Source organism: Polypterus senegalus, chromosome 3, assembly GCF_016835505.1.
Source record: "Polypterus senegalus isolate Bchr_013 chromosome 3, ASM1683550v1, whole genome shotgun sequence".
Lineage (NCBI taxonomy): Eukaryota > Metazoa > Chordata > Cladistia > Polypteriformes > Polypteridae > Polypterus > Polypterus senegalus.
Window position 1 is genome coordinate 10,445,094 of NC_053156.1, and position 18,328 is coordinate 10,463,421.

Sequence of the window (18,328 nt, forward strand, 5' to 3'; positions counted from 1 at the left end):
ATATTCCGATAGACGACGGGGGGCCAATAGGCTGTGGGACTTGCATTCATTCACGTTAGTCAGTCAGGGTCACGGGGGTCTGCTGGAGCCAATGCCAGCCAGCACAGGGCACAAAGCAGGAACAAACCCCGGGCAGGGTGCCAGCCCACTGCAGATTCACATTAGTGGGCCTGTGGGGTGTGGCAGTATGAACTGGGGGGGGGTGGGAGACAAACCCGGGCGTGGATCTTCAGACAGAAAGAAACCATCGAGTGTAGAAACTGCCATCCAATTGGCAGGGAGGTGGGCACTGATCTCGGATCTTCAGCCAGAAAGGTGGGGGTCTTGTGGGGTGCAGGACGTGAAGGATAAACAGATATAAGGGGGCTCATAGGCTGAGATTTGGAGCTGAACCTTTAAACAGATGGGGGCTTGTGGTGGGACCTGAGGAGGAGAGGTGGCAGCCCCCCCAGTGGCGTCAGTGAGTGTGGCGGGCAAAAGAAAACCAAGAAACAGAAAGATGGAGACGAGAGCCGCAGGGCAAATTCTGTACAGTTTTTAAAATTTTATTTATAACAATATCTGTTTAGTTGTAAAGTACTCCAGCAAAAAAAATATTAAAACATTGTTCTCTTCCCAAAATAGGATTGAGCCACATGCATTTCTACTATAAAAGCCGTTTCTGTAGTCTTTATTAAAAAAAAACAAAAAAACCAAAACCCTTAAAAAATGCATGTCGAGTGAAGCTGATTGGACGCCGGGGTGCGGCTGTTACGTTGTCCGAGGTGCATGCATTGAAGGTGGGCAGCAGCACTTGGCCGAGTCGAGGCGGGCGCGCGCGCGTCCAGCGGGACAAAAAAACAAAAACCGAACCCAACCGGTCGAAGAAAGCAGCCCAAGTCTACGTAGCCGGCCGGCCCGTACCGATGAAGTGAGTGCGTTACCGTTAAATCGCGGACCCCTCGGGCGCCCGCCTGCCCTCGCCCGCCGGGGAAGCCCAGGTGTTGAGTTAACAGTCGGCGGCTCCAGTGTCCAGCCCTGGGGGGGCTCTGTCGGTGGCACCCGCTGGCATGTGGACGTCTCGCCAGGCTCCCGGACGCTGCAGGCACAGAGGTAGTGGGCATCTGGGATGGGAGGAGGGCCGAGTCGGTAGAACAAAATCCAACACTGCAGCCACATACAAAAGTAGTCCTTCATTTGTACATTTTATACATTTGTCCGTGTTGCCTTTTTTTTTGCTTTTTTAAAATTTTTTTCTTAAATCTTTTTTTTTTTGTAAAAGAGAAATTAAAAGAAATGCCAATCTGGCAGCGGTTGGTGGGGGGAGGGGCACTTGTCTATGCCAGGGGGTCTCCGAGGTCGTCGTCGGCCCGGGAGAGCAGCTCCTTCTTCTCGTCTGTGCTGGCCAGTGAGTTTCGGCTGCTGTGCGCGCCCATGTAGAGGGTGGCATACACTGGGTTGGTGAAGTTTGTAGGCTGCGGGCACAGAAATGAGAATGGGTGAGAGAGGGACGGGGTGGCGGTGCCCACACCAGCGGTGACCACAAGGAGCGTTTCCAGGTCGCATCACAGTAAATGTCACAGTGTGCCCCCTTGAGGTGGCACTCCACAAGCTCAAGCCTCTTCCTACCTTGTCCGGATCGAGGTTAAAGTCCGCGTCAAGCAGCTCCCCGACATCGTCGTCGGGCTCCCCCTCGTACATCTTGTAGGTGGGGTTCCCGATCTCCACATTCATGGCACCGTTTGTCATGCGCTGGTGCTGGAAGCCCTTTGCCCTGCAGAGAGAGAGAGAGAGAGACTGGTAAGACCAGGGCATGTGCCAATGTGGCTACCCCATGGCACCCGGATGCCAGTGCTCACCCTCGCATCCTCCTCTTGTACCAGAACACGGCCCCCGTGATCAGCAGGATAATCAGGAGCAGCACAATGATGGGAACCACGATGGACGCCGTCTCTGCGGGAAAGACAAAGAATAAGGACAAGGACGAGCACGGGCACGACGAGACCCCCAGACTCGATGCCAAACGCTTACTTCCTGACGTCTTGGCCATTTCGACGTCGCTGTACTTCTCGCACCGAGGTCCGGCCCAACCCTTCTGGCACCTGAAAGGCAGAAGCAGCATTTGAGTGTTGGCAAAGGGGCACACAAGCATGGCACCCAAAAGAATCTCCACCAGGCTGGCTCTTACTTGCACTCGGGCATCTGCATCTGTGGGTTTATGGAGCACTCGCCGTCGTTCAGGCAGTACTTGTCGCAGGTGAAGCAGCTTGGGGCGATCCTGCCATTAGTGCAGCTGCAAAGCAAAGGGAGGTGGTGTGAGAGGGCACTGCCCACGGGCACATCCCGGTGTGGCGTGTTGCTGCATACTTACTTGCAGGTGACCTCGCCACTCTGCTTGTTGAGGTTGCAGGTGCCATCTTTGCAGCGGTCACACTTGTTCTGCTTGCACAGCTCACCGTCATACTGCGGGGGGCATCGGCAGAGTTTGGTGTTGTTGGATGCCAGCTGGCACGTGCCACCATTCAGGCAGTAGTTGTAGCATTTACCTGTGGGTGAGAGGACATGAGAATGGTACCAACCTGGCGACTGTCTGACCCCATCTGTGTCTCTGGGACTTACGGTACTGGCACTTGTCCCCACTGAAGTTCTCCAGGCACTGGCAGCTGGGTTGGTTGCCCTGGTTGACCATGCAGCTGGCATTGTTCTGGCAGTAGCCCTTGCAGACCTTCTGATTGCAGTTGGGTCCAGTGAAGCCGTTGGGGCAGCGGCAGGTTGGGGTCCCTTGACAGAGAGAGAAATGACAGTGGAGGTCAGACGGACTGGCAGGGGGATTAGTTGGTACAGTGGGTGTAGGTGGCAGGGGCTCGCGTTACCCGTCGGGGACGCCGTGCAGGTTCCTCCGTTGAGGCAGTAGTCTCGGCACTGGTCCGTCTCGCACTTCTCTCCGGTGTAGCGAGGCTGGCAGCGGCACTTGGGCTGCTTGCGGGCATTCAGGAAGCAGCTCCCTCCGTTCAGACACTGAAGGCTGCAGGTTCCGGAGGTTGGCGCTGTTTGTTTACAAAAACGAGAGATCAGCAAGCAGGTGGGCACAGTGACGGGGCACCGAGGCGGGTCTTAGAGCCTCCTGCGTCACATACTTACAGACGGGAGACAGGGTGGGCACGGGGATCTCGACACAAGTCCCGTTGTCTAACCTTCGGCCATTGGGACACGTGCAGACGGGCCCGCTGGGACTCAGCAAGCACAGCCACTCGCACTTCTTGCGATCGCAGGGATTGGTCACTGCAGGAGGGAACGAGAGGCAGACGAGGGGTCACGATGGTCATCGCCAGCCCCCTCCTTGACACGCGCGCCAATGCCGCCGAGGCTTCGCCAGGCTTACCTTCGGCCTGCTTGTACTGGTGGTAGAGGACGACGTCCGTGGCGTGGTTGAGCCCCGAGCTCAGGAAGTCCACTCGGCCGTGGCCAAACTTGTTCACCCTGAAGATGCTGTTGTTGGTGTAGGTGACCCCGTAGATGTAGTCCTCAAAAATGTCAATGCTGAACGGGTGGCTGAGACCTGAAAGTGGGGCGAGAGGTGGGGGCTTAGCGGGAGGTCAGTCCAGCGGCGGTTGGTACGCGGCCATCACTCGATACCCACCGTGCTTACTGCTGCTGATGGCAATCACGGGGTCGGCCCCGTTGAGTCTCACGCTGCCGATGACCGACAGCTTGGCGTCCGCCCAGTACAGCCTCTCGTTGAAATAGTCCACCGCCAGACCTGCGCAAAGAGGAGATGGCGTCACTCGCACGCGGGCACAACGCACTGCCATATGTCACACTTCTGCACCCAGCCGGCGCCCCCAACCTGTCGGCCACTGGATGTTGTCCTGCACCAGCGTCTCCCTCATCGTGCCGTCCATGGCGGCGGTCTCGATCTTGGGGTGGTTGCCCCAGTCCGCCCAGTACATGATTCTGTCGGCAAAGGAGAAACGGAGAGCGCTCAACGTGAGGCCACAACCCCTGGCGAAAACCGCAGGAGGGCAGAGAGCCCAGCGTGCCTCACCCTCTTAGGGGATCCACCACAATGGCGTACGGCTCGTCAATCATCCCCGAAATGAGCGTCTTGCGGTGCTCCCCGTTGGCCTGGGCCACCTCGATAACATCGCGCCCCGAATCTGTCCAGTAGATGTTACCCGCCACCCAGTCCACCGCGATGCCCCGAGGGATTTTCAGCCCAGGAATCTGCAGAATGGAAAAAAAAAAAGTTAGGTGCCACCCGGGAGCTAGTTGGCCTCGACAGGTGCTCGCTCACCGGCCGGCCCCACACTCACCGTCAGGTCGGTCACCCCACCGTCCAACTGTCGCCGATTGCGGTTCGAGTTGGAGTTGAGCGGTGACAAGGTCTGCAGCTTGCGGAAGGAGATCTTGCCCGTATGCCAGTTGGTCCAGAAGATCTTGTTGCCCTTGACGTAAATGTCCATGGCATCGATGCGCACGTTCTCGTCGCCTTGGAACGCCTGCTCGTAGGCCGAGTTGGGGTTGAAGGGGTAGATGCTGCGGATCTCGTTGTCGTCGGCGATGTAGAGCACCTGGTGCTGCGAGCCTGGAGACGCGAGACGGGAAGTGAGCTTCAAGCGGCCAGCGAGGAATCTGGCCGGACCACCACCACTACCCACCTTCAGCCTTGCAGGTGTGGTTCACCTTGACGTAGAACCTCGAGCAGCTGCACATGAACGAGCCCTTGGTGTTGTTGCAGAGCTGGGAGCAGGTACCGGCACGCAGGCACTCGTTGATGTCTGCCAAGGAAAGCAGTCAGGGGGTCGGGTCAGTCAGGGGAGCCTCGGAGGACCACCCCGCGCCCCAGCAGAGCCCACCGTACCTTCACACTGGTTGCTGTTGACGCGCTGGAAGCCCACTTTGCAGCTGCAGTAGGCCACGTCTCCCCGAGTGTGGCACTGGGCCTCGGCGCCACACACGCTGGGCGAGGTGGTGCAGTTGGTAGTTCTGGAATCTGAAAGGGAGAAGGGGGGCGAGGAGCGTCAGGGGCAGTCGTGACCCCCCAAATATTACCGGGCGCTCTCACCCACCCTTCAGACACCGCTCTTCATCAGAGGCTCCGTCCCCGCAGTCGTCAAAATGGTCGCAGCGCAGTAAGGAGCTGATGCACTTGCCATTGCGACACTGGAACTCGTCCTTGCCGCACTGGGGCTTCGAGGTGGGGGCTTCTGTGGACACGAGAAGGGCACAAATGAGGGTGAAGAAGCAGGTGACGGCGGGCAGAGAAATGGTAGCTCCTACTTACCGCAGTTCTCTTCATCAAAGTTGTCACCGCAGTTGTTCACACCGTCACACTGCCGGCCCACCCACAGGCACACGCGGTCGTTCTGGCATCGGAACGGCCTGTTTGGGGGGCACTGGAACTTCACTGCAGACATTGAAGGAGGAAAACGAGGGGTTAAGAGCAGAGATGGGCAACACACACAAGAGTGCCAGCTGCCTGCCCGCTAAACGTCCTTACAGCACTCCTCAGGGTTCTCATCCGAGTTGTCACCGCAGTCGTCCTCGCCGTCGCACCTCCAGGCCAGCGGCTTGCACAAGGTGTTGTTGCATTGGAACTCGTCCAGGGGGCAAGTGCGGACCACTAGTGGAGAGACAGGGGTCAAGTGAGAGGAATGGGCAACGAGGTCACCAAACAGGAGGCCACACACTCCAGACCAACGCGGGCGGCATTACCTCCAGTGTGGCAGTTCTCCTCGTCGCTGCCATCCATGCAGTCGGCGTCATCATCGCAGCGCCAGCGGTGAGGGATGCAGTGCCCGTTTTTGCACTGGAACTGATCGGCTTCGCAGCGCATCGTGCAGTCTTTCTGCAAAGTGAAGCAGACGTGGCAGCGTTGAGGGCAGCAGAGCCCGGCTGGGGCAGCCAACGTGGGACACGGCGAGAGGGGGGCTTACCTCGTCAGAGCCGTCAGCACAGTCGTGGTCTCCGTCACACCTCCAGCGTCCGGCGATGCAGCGTCCATTGGCACATGCGAACTCGCTCTCAGAACAGGGGCGCGGAGCTGCAGAGGAGACAAGCACACGAGACAAAACACGGTGACGCCGGTGACATCACCAAAGCAACGTGCGAAGACGGGGGCCGCTCCTCGTATACGGGCAGACAACCGCGATGTGAACGGCTGCCAGACCACCGTATCAAGTAGCGAGCCAAGGGGGGGGCGGCCTCTTTACATTGGCCTAGTAAGGCGGGCACCACGAGTGGCAGAAAGAAGAAAAACTGCAGCCACACCTGCAGAGGCTTGATCAAAGGGACAAAGGAGGTGACAGCAAGAGAGACAAAGAGCAGACCTGAGGTAACCAGAAAAGGGACAGACAGGCAGGCCAAAGCCACGCTGGGGAAAGGAGGGCAGCAGGAGATGAACCCAGGGGGGCTCCCGGGGGGCTACAGCGTCCTTCCCCAGACAGAGAGAGAAAGAAGGAACGAGAGAGAGAGACAGAGACAGAGACAGACACGGCCATCATGACATGAGAGGTGCAAGAGCGACGCGGGCAAAGCCGTCTCAAAGTGGAATGGCACGACAGGGATGGGGGGTGAGAGCCGCTGCAGGGGAGAGGAGCTCAGAAACCAAAGACATTTGTACGTTAAGAGGAGAGGACCTACCTCTGAACCACCCAAGCGGCCAGTGTGGAATGAAGAAAAACATAAGATGAGGTGAAATGCCATGGCTAGAAAGTCCAACTCAAACCTCAGACTACAGTAAGACACACGGGCACCCCGCTCAGCGACAGGGGACATGAGGATGAGCCGGAGAACGGACCGGGAACGCCCCGCCCCACCCCACGTACTGCAGCCTTCCTCGTCCGAGTTGTCCCCGCAGTCGTTGTCGTAGTCGCACTGCCAGCGGCCGGGCACGCAGCGATTGTTCTTGCAGCGGAACTGGTAGGGCTCGCACGTTCGTTCATCTGTGAAGCAATGGCAAGAAATGGTTAATAAAAGCGGGCGAAGCCAAACCTCTGTGCCCACCCCCTCTGGGAGCCGGGACCACTCGCTCACCGCACTCTTCCTTGGGCTCGTCGGAGCCGTCCCCGCAGTCGTCCTCGCCGTCGCACTTCCAGCGGGCCGGGATGCAGCGGCCAGAATCCTTGCAGCGGAACTCGTCCACGCCACACGTCATCTGGGCTGTAAGGCAAGCGGAGGGGGGGGGCTTTAGGGACCGAGCGGGACGATGGGCTGCCACTCTTAGCGTGCCCGCCGGAGGGACTTACTGCAGTTGGCAGGTTCGTCTGACCCATCCACGCAGTCGTTATCCCGGTCGCAGACCCACACCCGTGGGATGCAGCGCTTGGTGATGGAGCACTGGAACTGGTTGGGCGCACACGTCACCTCCGCTGTGGGGCGGGACAGAAAGAGAACCAATCAGGCGGGTGGACAAACACGAGGGGCGGGGCAGCTCGACATTGCACAAGCGGCCCCTCCCCTTCTTCACATGCACCCTCGAGTTTAAACACTTTGCTCTCCAGCACTAGCGTGGTGTCGTTATGGCATATAGCGCCTTTCATACTCACGGCAGTCTTTCTCGTCCTCGCCCTCTCCGCAGTTGTCTTGCCCATTGCAACGGAATATACCTGGGATGCAGCGGCTCGGATTGGTACATTTGAACTGACTGGGCAGGCAGACGTGGATATCTGAAAGGGAGAGGGCCAAGGTGGTCAACAACGGATACCAACCGACTTAGAAAGAAGAATAAACAAAAAACCCACTGCAGTTGGCTTCGTCCGAGTTGTCCTGACAGTCGTTGTCCCCGTCGCAGATGTACGCTGGGTTGGTGCAGATGCCCGTTCCGCACTGGAACTGACCTGGGCGACACTTAAACTCGGCTGCAAGAGACGAGAAAAGGAAGAGTGAGCAAGCGAGACACTGGCAGACCCCCGCGCCCAGGATCCCCAGAGCGGGCATGGCAGAGCACTCACGGCAGTCCTCCGGCTCGTCTGAGCGGTCACCACAATCGTCCTCGGTGTCACACTTCCACCAGAAAGGAATGCACTTGTCGTTCTTGCACACAAACTGCGGGGCAGGAAAGCAGAGGCATTAGAGGGGCATGAAGGACAAACCTGCCAGTACTGCGCCAGAGACCCCCAGACGACAGGCACCTGACTGGCCGTGCAGTTGGAGAGGCACTTCTTGCCATCGGCTGCCAGATAGAAGTTGGTGGGGCAGGCGCACTTATAGCCACCCCCGGGAGAGAGGAGACACAGGTTTGAACAGCCGCCGTTGTCCGTCTGGCAGGGGTGGTGAGTCACTGCGGAGCAAAAACAAAAACACAGGTGAGTGGGCGGTGGGTGGGGGGCAGTGGACAGCCACCGTGACACCTTTCCATCACTGCCGCAGCACATTATCACGTCATCTGGTGACACGCGGCCCTAAGGTGGGCGAGACAGGTTATCGGGTCAGGACCCAGCGCCACAACCCACCCCATGCCCCCTTCTGAAATGGTCCGCTTTTGTTTTGCGGCTGCCTCTATAATTAAATAAATCATTTGGACCTCCAAGCAGCCGCCTCAGACCCCCAGCAGTGGTCTTCCTTTGTCCATTTTGTCCCACCTCTTGTCCACCAATCCTCAGCGCCCTTTATGTTCTCTTCTTCTGTTTGCCTACTTCAAGATTCTGAAATCGCGTGCCAATAACTACTGAAACCTGAGTTCACATGTCATGATGCCCGCTGTTGGCACACAGGACCATATGAGCCCAGTAAAGCATGGCGCACAGAAACCCACCTGGTGGCTGCCTATAGGGGTGGAAGATATGAATGTCCATAGGGCGGTGCAGGGTGCTGATCAGCATGGTCTTGTTGGTGCCCAGGGTTTTGTGGGCGCGGTTGATCGACTTGGTCTCCCAGTCGGTCCAGTAGATGTACTCCTCAAACAGCGTCATGGCGAAAATGTGGGGGATGTCCTGGCTGAGCACTACAAGCAACACAAAGGCACATGGCATTCTACTTGGTACCGTTAAGACCCTGAACCCCAGCCAGCTCTCGGGGGCCACACTCACCCATGTGCCGGTTACTTCCATCCAGGCTGGCAAACTCAATGTAGTCCTCCCTGGCGTCGGCCCAGTAAATGCGGTCGTTGATGAAATCCAGCGTCAGGCCGTTGGGCCAAGTGATCTTGGTGTCGATGATGACGCTCCTGTTGGTGCCATCCATACCAATTCGCCCAATGTGTGGGTGGTCACCCCAGTCGGACCAGTACAAATAGCTGAGGAGTAATTAAGGTCAGATCTTTTACCCACATGCATTGTGGCTCTTTATGGTGCCCACTAGTGATTGGCTCACATGGATTGTCCTTACCCGTTTCTCACGTCAACAGCTACGGCTCTCGGTTCTCGCAAGCCTGTGTTCACCAGCACTGTTCGGTATGTGCCATTCAGTTTTGAGACCTCAATGGTGTCTCGACCCTTGTCACACCAGTAGAGGTTTCCTGCCACCCAGTCCACAGCCAGGCCATCGGGGTTACTCAGACTGGTGCGGTGAAGAACCTGAAAAGCAGAAGAACAAAAGGACTGAGGACACCAGAGGCCAGGCGGGGCCAGGGTGGGGTCGGGCCGGTCAGTCATATCAATGATCACAAACCTGCTAGGGGGGGGCAAAGTGGGCATTTAAGAAAGAAAATTCCTGAGGGGGCACCCCAGAGGAGAAGGTGCCACCACAAAGCACGGACCAACAGCCAGGACAGGAGGATTTACTCACAGGGACGCCACTCTGCCATGCTGCTGCAGGAAGTGCCCTCGACAGGAGCTTAAAGTCTGTCTGGGCAGCAGGCACGATGCTGCCACATGGCTAAGGCGAGGTCTAATTGGGTATGAACCCATCCCGTCATCGTCACACAGCCAACAGGCTGACCTGGCATCATTAAACTGGAGGTTAGAGTGTCTGGGGACCTGGTATCACAAGAGACTTGGAGCACCGAGTGCCTGGCACAGGAATGCCAGCTGCTGATGGGGCTGAGCAAGCATGCAGGAGCTTAATGAAGAAAATTTAAGAAACAGGAGGGACCCCTCCACCAGTCCTCCCCAGTCACCTGTGCCACCCAGAGAGGTGGGAGGAGCGTGTGGGGGACACAGTACCCATTTTTAAGATTAAAAGGGATGGCGGGCTTGTGCCCCGAGTGATTGGGGGGGTCCATCAACAAGCAATCAGAGAACACACCTGCACGTTGCTGCCATTGATGTGCATGCGCCTTATCATGCTCCCCTGCGTGGTGACGTCCGTCCAGTAGATCATCTGCTCCCGGTAGTCGAAATCCAGCGCCACGGCGTTGTTCAGGCCCTGCGGGTGAGAAGCACAGAGAGAGCACACGGTCAGCCTTGAAAGGGTCAGCCACCTTCTTCACCAGAGTGGCGGCGGCGCTGGCACAGCTCACCTGCTTCAGGAGGGTGTAGTTGGAGCCGTCCAGATTCAGCTTCCTCAGATAGTAGCGGTTAGCAAAGATCAGGAACGGCTCCTCGTCTGTGCAGAGACACAAAGAGAGAGACGTTAAGAGAGACCACCAGACGAGCGGGCCGGACAGCTGAAGGCCAACAGGCCAAACCAAGAGCGGCGTGACGGGGCGACTGAACAGTGTGGCACAGACGTCAAATAAGACGACGACGATGTCATTAACACAGAGAAACAAATAAAAAAAATACAAAATACTAAGAAAGGTGAAATAACAAAAGTAACAAAACACGAGGAGGGCAGCAGGAGAAAATCTCAGCAGCCCCAGTATCTCCTCCGAGGCTTCAAAACTCCATGTCTTGGTAGTTTGTTCATGAATGTAGCCCCGCCTAATTGATGGCCATTCAAGCATTTAGCCACACCCAGCTCAATGTCACTCTATCTAGCCCCGCCCAGTCAGCTGCCACTCAAGTATCTCACCCTGTCTGGCCTACTGCCACATACGAAATGTGATGAACATCAGGAGACCATTCAGCCCATCAAGTTCTTTGGTTTAGCTGATGGCCAAGCTGTCCCAGTCTCTCAAGCATTCAGCCACACACACCCTACTGCCACTCAAGCATTTAGCCACTCGTGTGCCTAGCCACACCCAGACCGTTGCCATGAGTGCCTGGCCCCACCCAAACCGTTGCCATGAGTGTCTGGCCCCACCCAGACTTCTGCAATGAGTGCCTGGCCCCGCCCAAACCATTGCCACTCGAGTGTCTAGCCCCGCCCAGACCGCCGCCACTCGAGTTCCTGGCCCCGCCCAGACAGCCACTACACTAAAACATAAGACATATGAGATGGGAGCACTCTGTCGTCCATCGGTCGCTTGTTTGTAGTCTCAATGTCTCTTCTTGTGAAGATGTCTCCTTCAGCTCTCCATGTCTTGATGGTTTGCTCCAGAGGTCCACAACTCTCTGCATAAAGAAGAGCTTCCTGGCTTCAGCCCTAAATGGTGTTGTGATTCACGAATTCTGCTGGATGGACTTTATCAACGCCTCTGAGGACTTTTAAAATCTCAATGAGGTCCTCATGCAGTCTCCTCTGCTCAGTCAGGTCTACACCTCTGAATGTACCCCAGTAGGCCATGTCTTTCAGCCCCATAATGCACCTGGTTACTCTCCTCTGGTCATCTTCAAGTGCTGCTTTGTCTTTCTTGTAGTGTGGACTCCAGATGTGGTCTCGCGTGCGCGTTATGTACTCGAGTAGAATGTCCCTCATATTTATATTCCACAGTTTAGCCCAACGAGAAAAACAGAAAGGGTCTCAGGGGGTGTTTCTAGATCTGGAAGACTTAAGATAGAAGGACATGAGAGAGAAATGAGGACCTTAGAAGAGTGTGAGAAATGGAAGTGGGGTCTTCTGCAAGTCCTCACCTCTTTGATCTGCTTATGAAAGTGTTGAATTATGGGATAAGAGACCAAACCCCCCGGTGGTGCTTTATGCCAATGACATTGAGTTCTGTGGCACCACAAGTGGAGGGGAAGCTGGACGAATGGAGAAAGGCTTTAGAAGATGAAGAGGAAGAAGAAGATGACAGGATATCTGGGGTTTAATGAGGATCAGGAGTCCGAGGTTAGTCTGCTACTGAAAAGAGTGGAGGAGTTTAAACAAACATCGAGGATCAGAGGGACACCAAGATGGAGAAGGTGATGGCAGAGAGTGGAGAGAACAACGGGAAGAAGGCATCAGGAGTGTTATGGGATCGAAGAATTAAGGTGAAGAAGAGTGAAGGCAAGACGGTGAGGTAAGATGTGTGGAGCCGAGACGCGAGTGATGAAGGGAGAGGAGAAGATGAAGATGGAAGGGACAGAAATGAGAAGGTGAAGATGATGGATGTGTGGAGTCACAAAAAAGGGACAAAATAAGAAATGAGACCACCAGAGGGACACCAAGGGAAGGGGAGAAAAACGACAGGACAGGAGATTGACGTGGTGTGGACCGGTGATGAGGAGAGACGATGAAGATGTGGGCCAAAGAGTGAAGGACATGAGGACAAGAAAGTGAGGAAGGCCAGCGTGAAGGTGGATGGACAAAATAAAAAGAGATCTGAAGGGAAAGGCGCTATACAAAAGTAAAGGAACCCTTAACACTCGTTTCATGGATCAGCACCAGTCCTTTTGTTATCGCTCTGTCAGAAAAAGGGTGAAAAGCGGAAAATCAGAAAACAATGAGGGTCAACGTCAAAACGGGAGACGAGACCTGCGCTCAAAAGTTCAAAGGAGAAGTCACCATGAATGTGCAGCTCGGACAAGGAAGTCAATTCCCAGGTGACCAGTCGTCCCGTGATGTCACGCCCCTTAGCAACGCAGGAAGCGGTCCTCAAGACAGCATGGCGATTAAGGACAAAATACAAGATGGCGGGCAAACGGGTCCAATCAAAAAAGAAAACCAAACCCCCTCAAATTCGTGTCGAGCAGCCCCAAGAATCTCCGAAGCGAGCCTTTGATCTCCGTGGGGAGGAAAACATACAAATGAGCCACCGGGCCAGCAGACTCCTGACACATCAGAGTGCCACTCAGTCCCGGGGGGCACACCGGCCAAAGTCGAGGAGCTCACCTGAGGTGGACTTGCAGCTGGTCGGGTCGCCAGGCTTCACCTCGTAGCCTTCAGAACAGAGGCACTTGAAGCTGCCGTGGGTGTTCAGGCAGAACTGGGCACAGGGGTAGGTGGTGGTGCACTCGTCGATGTCCACGCAAGTCTTCCCGTCATCCTTAAGCCGGAATCCACGATGACACCTACACTGCAGGGCCCAACACAAGCTGAGTGAGAGGGGAGGCGAGGGTGGCATTACGGTGGGCACGGCGCGGCAGGCACACTAACCTTGTAGCCGATCTTGAGGTCGTCGCACAGCTGGGTGCAGCCGCTCAGCCGCCGGCTCAGACACTCGTTGACGAAGCAGTTGAGCTCATCAGAGCCGTCCTCGCAGTCGTTGTTCTTGTCACACAGCAGGGTGTCATTGATGCAGTTTCCGTTTTTACACAGGAAGAAGGACTCGTTGCATTTCTTCTCTGGAAAGAGGGCCGGGCAGGAGTGGTTAGCCGAGGGTGGTGCCACCCGGAGAGCCGGCGGTGGCAGCCCTGGGCCGTCACAACTTACCGGGACCCGTGCAGTGCGGGTTCTTGGGCGCCTCATCCGAGCGGTCGTGGCAGTCCGGCTCTCCGTCGCACTCCCACTGCTTGTGGATCAAACAGCGGCCATTGGCGCAGCGGAACTCATTGGGGCCGCACGTCGGGTAATCTGGAACAGACAGAGGGAGGCATGTGGCACAAGCGGGGCACGGCAGTGGGCCGAGGGGACAGAGAGGGGAGGAGACACCCACCACATTCCAGGGACTCGTCCGAGCCGTCTCCGCAGTCGTTGTCGTGGTCGCACACAAAGTGCTGCGGGATGCACTGCCTGTTCTGGCACATGAACTCTCCCTCGCCGCAAGTGTTGTTGTAGACTGCGGGGCGAGAAAGTCAAACAATGAGACTCTGGGCGCGCGCGGGGCAGCGGGCAGCACTGCCTTGAGGAGACCTACCACAGCCGGCCTTCACGCTTTCATCCGTCCCGTCGGGACAGTCCTGATCTCCGTCACACTTCCAGCGCAGCGGGATGCACACGTGCGAGTTGGGGCAGTGGTACGCGTCCGGGCTGCAAGTCTTGCTTTCTGAAAAGGGTGGGGCACACAGGTGAGCGGGGGGCACTCAAGGTGGGTAAGCCCCCAAAAAAAGAAAAAAAGGGAAGGAAGGAAAAGGCTACTTACTGCATCTGCTGTCCTCGTCCGAGCCGTCCCCGCAGTCGTCGGCCCCGTCACACACCCAGCTTTTGGAGATGCAGCGGTGGTTGTTGCACTCAAACTGGACGGATGTGCAGAACATATCTGGGGAGGCAAGGAAGAAGTGAAGGTGGGGGTGACACAGGGTCCGTGGGGTCTGCCCGGCTGGCACTTGCCAGTCAAAACGCTCCACCCACCCACCTCGCATGTCATCTACAGGCTCCTCCTACCAGTCACTTGCTATCTTCCCTGCCAGGCCATGAGCTCCACCCACCCATTTTTGCAGGTCATCTACAAGCTCCTCCCACCCTTGTTACTTGCCAGTCAATAAGCTCCACCCACCCATCTCACTCTATGGACAGGCTCCACCTACCAGTCACTTGTTATCTTCCCTACTAGGCAATGAGCTCCACCCAGCCATTTTGCAGGTCATCTATAAGCTCCTCCCACCATTGTTACTTGACAGACAATAAAGCTCCACCTTCTCACCGCACATCATCTACAGGCTCCTCCTACCAGGCACTTGCTATCTACCTTGCCAGGCCATGAGCTCCACCCACCCATTTGGCAGGTCACCTACAAGCTCCTCCCACCCTAGTTACTTCCTATTCAATAAGCCCCACCCTCTCACCTCACATCATGTACAAGCTCCTCCCACCAGTACCAATTGCCAGTCAATAAGCTCCACCCTCTCACGGCCAGCCATGTACAAGCTCCTCCCACCAGTGTCACTTCCAGTCTTCCTGTCTTAAAGGCCCACCGCCCAGCCACATCCTCGCTGACTGGCCTCACAGACTCCTGCTACCCGCTTTACTTAAAAGGCTGTGCCCCCCAAACTCTAACTCGATTTGCCGCAAGGGGCATTCGTTCCTGCGGTCTCAGCATTTAAATTCTAGTCTACTGCACCTCCATGAAGCTCTTCGCATTACAATAAAGATCTGCAGGTTGCCTGAAAGAAAAGGGAGGCCACCCTTCAACTGGTGGCGGTGACATTCGGTGGCAGTTAGTGAGACAAAGCTGCTTGTTATGGCCGTGGCATGAAACATCGGAGCGGAGGGAAAAACGAATCCACCACACCAGCGTGCTGTACACATCAGTATGAAGAGTGCGCCGTAGGGGACACCCCGGTGTCCCCGGTCAGCCAAACTGAAACTATACCAACAGTGAAGCGCCGTCACCTGCAGCAGGTGACTTCAGTGACGAGGGCTGTGTATGCAAACACCACATGGTCACGCACCTCTCTGTCCCTGTTCCTTGAGATTAAAAACTAAACTGAACTTGAACATTTATGACGAGGACAGACCACCCAGGCCAACACGGCTTGACACTTAACTCCTCCAAAACGGTCCCACCACACTACTTGGTCACTTACTCCACATGTCTGTGCCTCCCCGTTTCTAACGGTCTATCCGAGTCTCCATCTGTGACCCTTTCCCGTGGACCCCCGAAGGCCCCACTTCACACGGCACCTCCCCACCCCTCCGCTCTCATGCCACCCTCAAAGCTGCGCACCCCCACAGTGCTTACTCACCGCAGTGCACTTCGTCCGTCCCGTTCTCACAGTCGTTCTCCTTGTCACATGTCCAGCTCATTGGGATGCAACGGCCACCAGGACAGCTGAAGAAGTTCACTGGACATTTCAGCTTCTTCTTATCTGGAAGGAGAATTCAGCAAAAAAAAAAAAAAATGATGAGCCACTGCCAGGGAAGCTAAGGGGTCAGCGGAGATGGCTGATGGACCAACCTGGGCAGTTCCTCTCATCCGAGTAGTCGCCACAGTCGTTGGAGTCGTCACAGCGCCAGCTGGGCGCGTAGCACAGGCTCGTGTGCTCGCAGTTGATGAAGTTCACACCATTGGAGCCCAAGTGGAAGTAGTTGGAGCAGTCGGTGGCCGCTGCAGTGGAGACAAAGGGAACCAACCGGTCAGAACATGAGGACGGGCTCCAGCACTCGACCCAACAACCTTGCCAGCCAGACCTCAGGTCAAGTTCTGAAGTACCAGCAGCCAACCTATCTGGGGTCCTCTGTGTGAGGAAACACTTTCTAACCAGCCTGACCAGTGCCCTTGTGAGAAGAGAAAAAAAACTCATCCTTAAAATAACAGCCGGGATCAACTGAACCCCCCCCGAGTCCCTTCACAACTGTCACCGATCCTATCAGGTCACCTCTAAATCTCCATTTGCTTCTCACTTGCTCTCCGTGTTCCTCATTCAGCCCAGTTGCTCTTCTCGGGGCTTCCTCTTGTTTCTAATACAGAGTACTGCAGACAAGGCCTCACTAGTGAGGAGACGTTACGTGGACCCTCCAAACACAGGGGGCGCTACAGAACCAAGCAGCTCCCTTGAGCAAATTAAAGTATCATCTATCTATCTAACTGTCCGATCCTGCCTACTATACTAAAATGAAAATCAATCTGTCTATCGTATAGCACCTTAACATCTATCTATCTATCTATCGTCATGCACACTCACATATGGGACAGCTAAAGGGTCCTAGTGACCGCAGTTCTACCACCGCTCCAGAGGTTAGCGCTGTGCCCTAATGACCCACTGATTGATGGCTAGGACACACCTCTGATGTCACTTCCAGTGTCCGGCCACCTGGACTCACCTCTTCCTGTCAGAACGGCCCAAAATCAGAAGCTCCACCATCTTGTCTTGAACTCACGTCTGTAGAGACGACTCTAAAATATTTTGCATGTTTTTGTCGATTGTTGCTACCTCCAAATATACGGGGTGGCTGCCTTGGCACCCCAACTCTTTATCGTAGTCTTCTCTTCCTGTGCACACTGACCAGTCCACTACAATTTCTAACTCTCCCCTGGGAACAAATAAAGTACTACCTATCTAACTATTTATCTATCAATTATATAGTGCCTTTCATATCTATCATATAGCGCCTGCCTTTCACATCTATCTATCATATAGCGCCTTTCACATCCATCTATCATATAGCGCTTTTCACCTCTATCTGTTATATAGCACCTTCAAATCTATCTATCATTTAGTATCTTTCACATCGATCAAGTATATAGCGCCTTTCAAATCAATCTATCATATAGCGCCTTTCACATCTATCACATCTGTTATATAGCGCCTTTCACATCTATCATATAGTGCCTTTCACATCTATCTATCTATGTTATATAGCATCTTTCAAATCTATCTATCTGTTATATAGCGCCTTTCACATCTAAGGTGGGCGAGCATTAGGTGGTCCACAGGACACTTACTGCAGTTCATCTCATCACTGGTGTCATCGCAGTCCTTCACCTGGTTGCAGCGGCTCGCTCCAGAGATGCAGGCGCCATCGCGACACTGGAACTCGTCGGCCGCGCACAGGGTCTCTGTAACATGAACAGGTGTCAGTGTGGGAGGGGAGCGCGGAGCACAGAGGGTCCGGCTGCGGGTTCGCCCGACTCACTATTGCAGGGCAGCTCGTCCGAGTTGTCTCCACAGTTGTCCACCCCGTCACACCAGTGGCTGTAGGCAATGCAGCGTCCATTGAGGCAGCGGCGGAAGCCCTTCTTGCACTTGCGGCTCGCTGTGGGCGCAGAGCACACCGTTAAGCCTCTCAACAGCGGAGCGGGCACACGTGACCCAATACCCACTTGTGCTGCACACACTCACCGCAGTAGAACTGCTTCTCGTCCGACCTGTCCTTGCAGTGGGCCACCCCGTCGCACGTCAGGTTGTAGTTGATGCAGTCGCCATTCCCGCACTCAAACTCCATGTGGATGTTGCAGGACGAGTTGAGAGCTGTAAGGTGGGCACACCGACATCAGCTGGGTTCACCTGCCACCGCTTATCGACACGAGAGGGACGGGCGGTGGTCAGTCAGTCACTCACCACTGCAGGTGTTGTCATCCATCAGCTTGCGGTCACCTCGACAGGTACAATTCACACGTCCATCTGGGGTCAGCAGGCAGAGGTCATGACAGCCACCGTTGTTAATGCTGCAGAGCGACTGCTGGCCTGGAGAGGGAAGTGCAGAAAGCGTCAGAGCAGTTGGATCATAAAGTGAGGGTCAAATCCAGCAACAAAAGTGCGGGGCGCCCGAGCCCGCCAGAAGGGTGCCTGGTGAGATCAGACCCAGCCGGGCCTTTCAGCTTCACACCTGCCACTTCGGCACC

At 55.7% G+C, this 18,328-nt stretch overlaps 1 protein-coding gene across 2 annotated transcripts in view; it reads right to left on the reverse strand.

Annotated features, from left to right (window-relative positions):
- Positions 1-524: 524 nt before the first annotated feature.
- LOC120524808 (low-density lipoprotein receptor-related protein 1-like) overlaps positions 525-18,328 on the reverse strand; it is a 114,680-nt gene continuing 96,876 nt past the window's right edge. For both annotated transcript variants that reach the window (XM_039746563.1, XM_039746562.1), the window contains exons 45-89: positions 18,045-18,170; positions 17,826-17,954; positions 17,620-17,739; positions 17,429-17,542; positions 15,941-16,090; positions 15,729-15,851; positions 14,186-14,302; positions 13,961-14,089; positions 13,760-13,882; positions 13,537-13,677; positions 13,261-13,448; positions 12,997-13,180; positions 10,379-10,464; positions 10,165-10,284; positions 9,307-9,494; positions 9,009-9,214; positions 8,735-8,923; positions 8,112-8,260; positions 7,932-8,025; positions 7,722-7,838; positions 7,527-7,646; positions 7,227-7,349; positions 7,015-7,140; positions 6,807-6,923; positions 5,916-6,022; positions 5,695-5,827; positions 5,480-5,602; positions 5,264-5,386; positions 5,049-5,186; positions 4,841-4,972; positions 4,638-4,757; positions 4,293-4,564; positions 4,025-4,203; positions 3,827-3,933; positions 3,620-3,739; positions 3,362-3,538; positions 3,121-3,261; positions 2,853-3,026; positions 2,599-2,760; positions 2,351-2,525; positions 2,168-2,272; positions 2,011-2,081; positions 1,839-1,932; positions 1,609-1,753; positions 525-1,454 (exon numbers count right to left, since the gene is read on the reverse strand). In XM_039746563.1, the coding sequence (XP_039602497.1) occupies positions 1,317-1,454; positions 1,609-1,753; positions 1,839-1,932; positions 2,011-2,081; positions 2,168-2,272; positions 2,351-2,525; positions 2,599-2,760; positions 2,853-3,026; positions 3,121-3,261; positions 3,362-3,538; positions 3,620-3,739; positions 3,827-3,933; positions 4,025-4,203; positions 4,293-4,564; positions 4,638-4,757; positions 4,841-4,972; positions 5,049-5,186; positions 5,264-5,386; positions 5,480-5,602; positions 5,695-5,827; positions 5,916-6,022; positions 6,807-6,923; positions 7,015-7,140; positions 7,227-7,349; positions 7,527-7,646; positions 7,722-7,838; positions 7,932-8,025; positions 8,112-8,260; positions 8,735-8,923; positions 9,009-9,214; positions 9,307-9,494; positions 10,165-10,284; positions 10,379-10,464; positions 12,997-13,180; positions 13,261-13,448; positions 13,537-13,677; positions 13,760-13,882; positions 13,961-14,089; positions 14,186-14,302; positions 15,729-15,851; positions 15,941-16,090; positions 17,429-17,542; positions 17,620-17,739; positions 17,826-17,954; positions 18,045-18,170 (6,215 nt within the window). In that variant the 3' untranslated portion in view covers positions 525-1,316. The remainder of the gene's footprint in view (positions 1,455-1,608; positions 1,754-1,838; positions 1,933-2,010; positions 2,082-2,167; positions 2,273-2,350; positions 2,526-2,598; positions 2,761-2,852; positions 3,027-3,120; positions 3,262-3,361; positions 3,539-3,619; positions 3,740-3,826; positions 3,934-4,024; positions 4,204-4,292; positions 4,565-4,637; positions 4,758-4,840; positions 4,973-5,048; positions 5,187-5,263; positions 5,387-5,479; positions 5,603-5,694; positions 5,828-5,915; positions 6,023-6,806; positions 6,924-7,014; positions 7,141-7,226; positions 7,350-7,526; positions 7,647-7,721; positions 7,839-7,931; positions 8,026-8,111; positions 8,261-8,734; positions 8,924-9,008; positions 9,215-9,306; positions 9,495-10,164; positions 10,285-10,378; positions 10,465-12,996; positions 13,181-13,260; positions 13,449-13,536; positions 13,678-13,759; positions 13,883-13,960; positions 14,090-14,185; positions 14,303-15,728; positions 15,852-15,940; positions 16,091-17,428; positions 17,543-17,619; positions 17,740-17,825; positions 17,955-18,044; positions 18,171-18,328) is intronic.